Here is a 10404-nt window from a genome sequence, read left to right on the forward strand (position 1 = left end):
TATCCTTTCAGAGGCATCCTGCCTCTGAGAGTGACTAGGCGTAAATACTTCGGAGGAAGAATCAAGAAACCTTATAAACGAATAATATGTCTGCTAACTAACCACCCGCTGTATTTGTTAGTTGATGATTTATATCATGATATAGATGGTTTACCTCTCTCTATTTTTTTCCTAACTAAACAGGGAATACTAAATTCCTGCTAGCTCTTGACAACAATAACATCCTCCAGCAGTGAATTTCACAGGATAACGCTAAGGAAAAAGACAATTTCCCATTCCTCCATTTAAAATTGGTTGTCCTTGCATTTCTTAGGTATGACTTTCATTATGAGAAATGCCAACAGGTCCCTCTAGTATGCCTTCCCAATCTAGAGAGCTGTTTATATGCATTTCCAAATTCTTGCCTTTAATTTAACTGGCTGTAATCTGTCAGCCACTTCTCACATGCCTCAGACTCCTACTTCCCTTTGAAGATTTCTTTTACTTTCAATAGACAGTCTCTGACTCCTCCCTGGTTAATATTTCTGATGCATTAGATTTTCACTTAAATGCGGTTTTACTGTACCCATTACTATATTACATATATTGCCCCCCAATTATATTATCTACCATATAACCACGATTAAAGGCAATATCAACCTACCTAAGAGATTAATTACTCTCTTTCTCTATCATTTATTAAATGACTTTGTTGATCCCAAACCTCCTCTATTTCAAATAGGTGTTAATACATAAAATTCATTTTAATAGGATTTTCATGTGCAGCTACAGAAATATCACTACAGAGGAGATCTTTCAGCAAAGTTTTCCCAGTGTGTTTAGCAGCATAAAAACATGCATATTTCATTCCTGAAATGCACCACTGAAACCGATCTTAACCAGCCTTAGTTCACTAGAGGAAGAATAGGACACTTCTGTACAGATTCACAAGGCAGTTTCTGTGCAGGGAGGAAACACTCTTCCTTCAAGTGATACTATTAAAGCTCATTAAACTTTGGGCAGTACAATGGTAGTTATTATGAAGACATTGAAGAAAATGCTTGAGCTCCTCCTCCTTGATCTTTCTAGCCAATATGTGGTGGACCATTATAAGGAGGGAGCCGTTACTGCACCTAAACTACCTCTGCAGCACAAACAGAACGTGTATAACAAACAGGCCCAGTCCTTGTCCAAGTTGCGTGCTGTGTTCTTATACTCCATTGACTTACAAATGGTGTAGAAGGATGAAGAATAGGCTTTTCGATATGATTGTAATGTGGTATGTGAGAAATGACCTGCTGAAAGCTTGTAAACATTGCACACATTCTCAAAATGTTAAGAAGTGAAGCTATATTTCAAATACAGCTTGTTAAAAAAACAATGAGATGAACATTTCTGTAAGTATTAGTGCTGATGGGAAGCTTTCCCATATCCCACTTTACTGGGCCCAGGTCTTAGCAATTGATTTCAGTTATTGAATCATTGGCCAAGTTGCCTTCTCTCTGTTTTCAATAACTTTATTGGCAAAACAATGTGCACCAGGTCTGCCAAAGATAATAAGGTATGCTAAATAGCTAGGTACTGAGCAAACTTCTCAGTAGTAATAGGGTTTCACATAACAGATTCATCTTTTATATAGGCTATTCCTGAGAAGGAATTGGAGATCACTGTAACAACACGTTAGAGCTATGTGCATAATGAGTTTTTGGCTTTATGAACATACTGATAAATGAGGAGAAATAGATGTAAGACAGGTCAAACTGAAATAGAATTTTTCACCTTTCTCAAAAAAAAAAAATCTTCACAAAATGCTTAGCTTCTTTTCATCCAAAATATTTCATTTAGTTTTGAGTTAGATATGTCTTCATTGGTATTTTTCTTAAAATTCAGGTCTGTTTTAAAAAGAAAAGAACTTTACCAAATAAAGGTAGGGAAAAAAAACTATTGTAACTTGGAAAAGCAGGACTTGTTTTTTTCAGAATGAATCACAGCAATTCAACATCTTCAATATCAAAGATTTAAAATTTTTTTAAAAGTCTCTTCTTTTTTTCCAAACGAAAATGATCCCTGAATCCAACCTAAATTTGCAAAGTGCTCCATTCTCATATTGCAGCTTTCAGTGAATTTGCTCTTAGCTGAAATGATTTCACCCCCTTTCATTCTCCTACATCTGAAGCAGTTTTTGAAGTGTTTCATCTTTCACCCAATTATATTCTTTTGTTGTCTTTCCTTCCTAGCCTTCTAAGTTCCCAAATTCCTATTTACGTAGCCTACAAAATATTCATTTCCTTTTGAGAACATGGAAGCCTTAATCACGTCTGATTGTGCAATAAAGACCTCCAGGAAAAGAGTTAGTTCACCAGAAGAACCTATAACTCTTAAGCAATCCACTCAGATCACCCACCTCGGAAAAAATCCCAGAGTGCTGGGAGCAGAAATGCAGAAAACCACATGCAGAAATCCACAGCTTGGAGGACCGTGCTGTGCAGAGCCACCGGTGCCTCAGCTGACCTGAGTTAACGCTAATTTGATGTGACCAAACTAGAATGCATAGCTATGGCCAAGAAAAGAGGAAATGCGGTTCAGCAGCACATGATACAGAAGACTTATTGACTGGCAAACAGTTGATAATCTGATTTGAACAGGGAAATGTCCCAAAGGGTAGGAGAAAAAAGACTATTCACTGTAGCCCTCTTAACTACATTCCATTTTAATATATAATACGTTACACCAATAAAGTATAGAACTAGCTGACAGAGGGGAGCCTTTTTTTCGGCAGTGTACGTCTGGTAGCTATATGCCTCAAACGCCATCTAACAGCAGAGACTACGCTGATATCTATATAGCTAGATGTACTTATTTGAGAGCATGTAAGCCCTCAGGGAATGAATCAGCCAGTTTGTGGGGAACAGGGTCAGGCAATTCTAGAAAAGCCAGGCCATTTCATGGCCTAATTTACTTAAAATTTTGGGGCCCTGCTTTATGATTTAAGGTCCTATACAACAAAACTACAATTTGTAAATACTCTTAATAGCTTTACATCACATACTCACCACATATGCACAATCCTTTCAAGAGAGTGTTTTTTTTACCGCTTAAAATGTGTGATTCCAGTTCTGATGAGGTCAATCCCAGACAGCAGCTCAGTCCTGTAGGGGACTCAGTACCTACTGGAATTGCCAACCACAAGATGAGAATACTTAGCACCTTTCAAGTTCAGGCCCATGTAGCACAAATATCTCTGAATCTCTGAAAGGCACGTATGTGAGCTAATCACAGTAACACACACGCATGCTCCTAGCAATGCAGTCCAAATGGCATTATGTTTACGAAAGATATTTGTCTAAGGATTGCTGACTTTTTTTCCTAACAACTTATGCACTCCATTTGGCAACCTGTACTAATTTCAGTTTTGGCCTCAGACTCGGCAAACTCCAGAGACTTTCCCTGTTTAACTGCTAAATACAGTGACAAGAAGAAACCACCTTTGCGCTGTGCCCAAAAGCTGTTGCACCTGCGCCATGGGCAACCCCTCCTCCCTGGCTGCGAGAGCCCAGATAGGTTCCCAGGTCCTTATATGGAAATCAGCCCACACTGATCTTGCACAACTCACTTGAGTAAAAGATGCTGGCACTGAGAGATGGCTGCCTGAGCTTAAGCTATGCCTAGTGCATGAACAGATGCACACACAAAGTTATTTTGCCTCCCTATCCATTTATGCTAGCTTTCTTCTGCATAGGAGAGCCTTTCATTTATCCTCAGGTTCTCCACACTTAGCCATTTTCCTGTGCTCATCTATCACTGCTTTTTCCCCTTCATCCTCCGTCCCATCTCTTTTTTGCTTATGGTCTCACTGTGCTGAGCATTTAGCAGAAGTGCCTTGAATTTCCCAGGTGCGTCTCTTTCAAGTTTGTTCTCTCTTCTCTCTTTGGTTTCAAGCCAACCAGTTCTGCTGCCCTCTGTTCAATTCTGCCCCTCTTCTACTGTTCATCCTTGACTTTTTTTTTTTTTTTTACCTCAACCATTGTCAAACACCTTTCCTTTCCATCTGCCTTTCAACCTTACCTTCTGGCCAGGATCTTGAAACAAAGGCACATGAGTCTTGGTGTGTGTTAGCGATTTGTCTGACACCTTCCTTTTTGCATGCCATCCTTCCAAGGCCACATATCTTTTTCTCTCTCTTTGTTTCTTTCAACCAGGTGATCAAGTGCATGCTTCAGGGCAGGCCAGGGTGCCTTTCCGCTCTATTGCTGGAAGCCAGGTGTGAAAGTCTGCTGGCAAACAGCAAACTGTGGCCTGTCTAGCTGCAGAGCACACTGTTAACTAAGAAAATATTTGCATAAAAAAAACTCCAGCGGAGTTCTGTGTTTGCCCTTCTACCAACCTCCACTACGCATTAATTCATTTTTTCTAGACATTTCCACTGTAGCTACTCCTGTGCCTATCCTTTTACTGCACTTTTAGCAGATTTCCCTCTTCTTAGCCTTAACATATTTTTTTTTCTTTTTCCTCTACAATCTTTTCTGTCATTCCCAACCACCTCCTCATCCTATCTTACCACCTCAATTAGGACATTACTCCCCTTAGAGCTATTCCTTTTCCCTCCTCCTTCTTCTCTCCCACCTTATTCCTCTACCCTATTCCCCACAGAAACACATCACTGGGCGTATTGGCCCTCCCTGGAGTCTATTGTCCTCCCTGAAGACACTGATCCCAGGTGCCTGGGGCTTAGCCCCTGGGAGGAATGCCCTCCCCCCCCCCCCCCCCCCCCGAAGCTAAGCTGCACAAAGAAGCAAGAACAAACTTCCACTTCTGGACTGCTGCGGAACGGCTCAACAGCAAGGAGTGGGTAGGAGAGGCCAAGACAGGACTAGGCAATCCTTCAGGCCTGTGCTGGGGCGCTTTGTGGGGAGTCCCAGCTGCTCCAAAGCAGCAGGAGAGGGATGCAGAGGAGCTGGGCTGCCTCCCCCAGCTAGCCACCTCGGGCCCTCCCAGTCCCAGGGACTGCGCAGCAGGATGATGCAGCCATTGTCCCCAACAGGGTAGGAGGAGAAGCTGCTGGCTGGGAGATGAGGTTGCAGGATATGGGCCCGGTCCTCTGCTTCAGGATTTGGCAGCCTGACACTTCACCCTTAAGTGACAGATCTGTGTTATTTAGTGTAACAGCTTGTGCAATAGAGTCCCTTAACCAATACTGGCCTTTGAAACAAAGACGATGAAACAGCAAATAAAAATACTTGGCAGAAACTCACCAGCCCCTACCCACATCCTTCGTCATCTGTCTTCTCTCTTTGCTATCTCCAAGCTTCTTCTTATCTGAGAAGATTTTTCTTCATAAATGTTCCCCCAGTGTCCCCTTCTTTTTCTTAAAAAGCCCACTCTGCGCTGGCTTCTTTCCCTCCTTACTCTTACACACTTGGTTCCCAGAAGGGAAGCACACTTCTCATCTCATCACCAGTATCCATACTGTCATTGCTAATCATAAGGAAGTCACTTTCCCTACTTCTTGTTCCCATTGTATTGCTTTCTTATCCTTGTGCTCTCTCCTTAATCCTTCCTAGACTGAAAAAAAGGCTATTGTTGATCATCAACACAAATAGCACAGAGCAGAGCTCACAAGAAAGAATTTCTTTATCTCTGCCGAGACTGAGGCTATTCATTAATTCAGTCTTTTGTTGAAGGAGATCTGAAAAGTTTTCTCTACCATAACTGCAATGTCAAACATAGCATGAAACACAGCAGTACAAAAAGACATTATTATGAACTCCTCCTCCTGCTTCAGGCCAGACCTTCTAGCAGTTTGTCATTCGTGCAGTCCAGAAAGTGACCATTCTCTGAAGGCTTTGTGGTGCCCACGGACCTTCCCTGACAGGATGTGGAGGGCAAGGACTTCTAACACACGCCCTCTGTCTCTGGAGCAAATCATTTGAGATCTACAAGAAGTCAAGATCCTTTCTAGTCAGGATCCCTTTTCATATTTAGTAAGTAGACGTGCTGTCTGAAGGTTATGAAAGTTGATAGCTAGCTGTAGCTTTTGCAAAGAAGGACACTCCTTCCATTCTGTGAGGAATGAGCACAGTTCATTTCAACATATTCCTGTAGCTCTGTTCTATCTGTGAATGGAAAAAACCAAAACAAAATTTAACAGATGAAAACACCGCAGAGCAAGAATGGTAGCCTTGGTAGTAGGCAACAGGAAGCTGGTAAGGCAACTGTGGAGATAATTTCCATATCATAATTGCTGTCCTCAGTGCACTTCCAATTGCTCTGAAAAATCAAAATGTACTTCTACAGTTTATATCTGAAATCTGAAATTTTGTCTGCCATTTTATTTTTGTTGTTTATACTTGAGATTAGGGGAACACAATCTGAAATGAAATGATATTTCTCCATACTCCAGCTCAGCATCACCATAACTGGCTCCATAGGCAAAATCCTCTTGCTAGCTTTCCTTTTGGACTCACTGTATTTTCATTGCTGGTTGTGCAGAGACCCTGCTTCAACAAGCAAAAGGTGGTGATCTCCCCTGTACTCTGGTAATTAGGGACGTGATCTGGTGGGTTCAATTCTTTCTCTTCATTTCCTGGTCATACGCCCTAACCAACAGGCTGGAGTCTAGCCAAGAGCATCCCAAAATATGTCTAAAATAGGCCACAGCCATCCTGAAGGGAGCTGTCTGACTGCATCTATACTAATAAAATAAGCAGGGCCAGGCCTAGGCCTGAACAGTGGCATTCACAGTTAAATCACTAGAGCTGCCCCGGCACAATTTTGGCTGTCGACAAGCCACGCTGTCCCTGGCAGCCCAGGCCCAGTTTGGGGTCAGCGCAGGCCAAGGACCTTTCCTGGTAGTTGTTCAAGTGTGGCCACCTATCCTTGGAGACAAACAGGGTGAAGCAATGTGAATGCACACTGTGCTGTGCTGGCTGCCCTGAGGGCTAGAGAAAACATTTTCTTTACTAGAATAGATGTAGTTTCTCAGTTTGTCTTAGGTGTGTTCTGGTATGCATAAAAAATCATGATCTTCAGGGGATTTAGGCACAGGGGCACTTAATTTCTGAATCCTAAAGAGCCATAGGCGAAGAGATGGGTAACTAGATAGACCAGCCAAGAGAGTGATGCTACTGGGCATGCAAGATAGCACAGCTACGGTTGCCTAAGGATGTTTTTACCAGAAACTGTAACTGCTTATGGTATTTCAAGTGCCTCAGCAGGTTAGACAGGTTTTTTTAAAAATTGTTTTCTTGCAGATAGGCACCTGAAATCCATGTGTCCTTCACTGAAGCTCCTCAGTGCTATTTTGGTTCTTGCCCAGATCTTTTAACCTGGCTATATGTCTTTGTTTAATGGATTGATCAGCTCACATATAGATCCATCCTGAAATCTGCTTGTAGTATGTCCCTCATGTAGTGCCGGTCTGGCAAGTTAGCAGTCTGTCATTTGTGGCATTAAAATGGCTCTTTTTCCTTCCCTTACAAGATACTGAGGAATCAGTGAAGCAGGTCTGTGCGCTGTGAAATTGGTAGCTGGGATGTCCAAAAATGTCCATGACAATTTTTAAAGCATCACTGAGCATCCCGGCCTGATTCTTCATCTTTTTGCATTTGTGTGGCCACGTCCACAGAAGGATAGGGTGCATTAGGCACCTCCATCTGTTAATTCATAAAGCAATGGCTGCTGTTATTATTTCCGTCACTTTGTGCAGTTCTAGGATCAGCCTCGTTGCTTTTCACAACGGCAGAGCTAGATAGGTCTGCACAAACTCGGAAAGCTTGCGAACGGTGTTAGCAAGACATGCTATTTTACCTGTATGCAAACTTTTTTACTACAGTTGTTTCCTGAGCTATCCAATTGTCACGATTTCTGGAGGTCATCTTAAAATGTCTCATAGGTACAGCTATTGTCAACAACTTGTTCTAACCTGATGACGTGTATGGTTGTTTTAAAGACACTGTTATATGCCATGGAGGATTTTGGCCAGACACTTTTTTTGCCAAAGATTTCTGTGGTGATCTGGGCAAATCATTTATTTTTTTGGTGCCTCAGTTTCCCCTCTTTAAAATAGAGTAATAGAATCTTCCTACTGGGATGAGGAAAGCCAGTGCAGTAAATATTGTGGTTTGCTTCCACAGCTGGTCTAATGAGGCACATTCAAATACCCCATGCTGGTGGGAGTCTAAGCATAGAAAGATCTGGAATATAAATGCTAACACCAGTATTCATGTCTCAGTTCTGGAGATGGGGACTTTCCCAGATTTCTTTCTCCCTGTGTTAATCCTGCCCCATTTATATTAACAGAAGATTTTCCAGTGCCTGAGATGAGATCAAAATCAGCTCCTAGATGGGAGATAATACATTTTTATGTTCAGTTTTTCTAACAACATTTTTCAAGTAACAGCATGGCTGTGATTTTAAAGTATGTATTTTATGCTCATGCTGAACAATATTGGTGCAAAAGATAATTGGAGATTTCTTTGCTGATAAGGCTCTTGTGGATACGTGCACAGAATGCAGACATCCTCTATATATTTAGGCCTCAGACAATTACTTATGGGCAAGAGGAGGAGATACGCTGGATTATCCTGGGAAATCCGAGAGAATTGAAATTGATATTTGTGAGCAGCCCACAAATTAAATTTTTAAATAATTTAAATATTTATCCAGTTCAGTTGTGAGCCTGTCATGGACAGCATCTCAGACTTATGCAAAAACAGCTTACGGAAAATGCCCTGATATAATCTGACACCGTGTCATAGCACATCAGTAGTTTAAAGAAATATTTCTTTTCAGAGAAACAAATTATCAGGTTCCTACCCCAGACACATGTCTGTCCTACTCATGTCAGATATGTGTCGTAAGGTAAGAGCTACCGTCTTTGCATGGCAACATAGTGGTCTTAGACTACCAGGCACCCAAATCCGAATGATACTGCACTGTACAGTGTGGGCCAAGTTATTCTCCGAATACACCTCATATACCTCTGCCTTCCCCAGCTCAAAGCAAAAAGGCCGTGCAGGGTTAAAGCAGAGGAGACTCTAGCTTTCTGAAATTTCCTATTTTCATCTTCCTTCATCTTTCTGTGCTATCACCTTTTCAAGTGTGAGCAGCTAAAAATGGTAATAGCTCTGGTTTGTCTCCTTTAGAGTATCTTATGTGAAATAGGATGTACAGTATGTTACTCCAAAGCAACTTAAATGATGCATTACAGTATGGACAAGTGCAGGCATTCAGGAGGGTGATGAATGATCTGTGGAGATGAGTTGGCCAAGTTCAGCCTTTCATTTGGATATTGGATAATATATCAGGTGCAATATAAATGTTATCCCCTTTGAAAAAGGAGCCATATAACAGTCAAGAGAGAAGAGTGATTTTGCTTTACAGAGGAGGCAAAGGGAGATAAGTAATCCTCTCTCAACAAACCACAACAATTAAACAGCAGGTGAAAGATGATGAGCAGAGCTGGTTAAACGAGGTCTTTTTTAATGGTATAATATTATAGAAATAACAGAGTGATATATTATTTATTAAGGGAAGCAGAATCCTGCATGCCACAGGTCTCTGGAGAGTTGTTGGTAATAAGTACAATATTCTCTCTGTAGCGATGTTCTGCTTTATTGTTAATGGAAAAAGTCATGAATTAACCATATCTGTAAGTACAGACTGCACAACTGGCTTTGAGTTACTTTGTTATTCACAGAACCAGAGAATATGTGGCTGGAAGGAGCTTGGGAGATCATCCATTCCCTCCATTTGCTAGAGCTGTTTGGATATTTTCAAAGGGACAAGCTTTAGCCTTTCCCTCCTCCCCATGGCACAAAAATTGGTTTAAAATACCTTTTTACTTCCTGCTAGCTGTGATTTGATGGTAAGGTGGTTTTATTTTCCTCTACCTTGATTAAACTGTTCTAATAAGTTTAAAACATCAGCAAATGAAGGCAGATTTGCAAGAAGTACAAGTAGCAAAACTAAAAGGTCGGTATCCTTATCATAAACTATGTCCATGGCTTATTGAACTGTTAGCTGTTGTAAGTCCCTTTTTTAGTGAGTGAAATTAATTGCGCACTACAGGTTTAACTGCCATGGGAAGGTCTACTGAAAACACGGAAAATGCGCAAGGTGCTCTTTGCAGCAATAGGACAAGAGAAGAGAGCACGTCAGAGGTTCTTGGAGCAACTGAATCAGAACAACTGAATTGAACTGGCTTAGCATATGGCAAAATATTTGCATCTACAGACTGGCACTTCCCTGCTCGACTGGCTGGCTTACATGTGGGATTTGCTTGAACTCAATGCAAGTTTTGCATATCCACAACCAGCAAGCCATTTGAAAGCATTGTGCTGCCACTCCTCTTCTCCCTGTGAGATCATTGATCTGCAGCAATGTCCAAAAGGAAGTGCCAGCAGAGTGGAAGGGGTCTTTGAAAGC

General features: G+C 41.5%; 1 protein-coding gene across 2 annotated transcripts in view; it reads right to left on the reverse strand.

Moving 5' to 3' along the window:
- LOC138064455 (mitogen-activated protein kinase kinase kinase 1-like) overlaps positions 1-4177 on the reverse strand; it is a 107682-nt gene extending 103505 nt beyond the window's left edge. For both annotated transcript variants that reach the window (XM_068927170.1, XM_068927168.1), the window contains exons 1-2: positions 4045-4177; positions 3033-3149 (exon numbers count right to left, since the gene is read on the reverse strand). In XM_068927170.1, coding sequence (XP_068783271.1) covers positions 3033-3149; positions 4045-4129 — 202 coding nt within the window. In that variant the 5' untranslated portion in view covers positions 4130-4177. The remainder of the gene's footprint in view (positions 1-3032; positions 3150-4044) is intronic.
- Positions 4178-10404: the final 6227 nt, after the last annotated feature.

Source organism: Struthio camelus, chromosome Z (genome assembly GCF_040807025.1).
Source record: "Struthio camelus isolate bStrCam1 chromosome Z, bStrCam1.hap1, whole genome shotgun sequence".
Taxonomy (NCBI): Eukaryota; Metazoa; Chordata; class Aves; order Struthioniformes; family Struthionidae; genus Struthio; species Struthio camelus.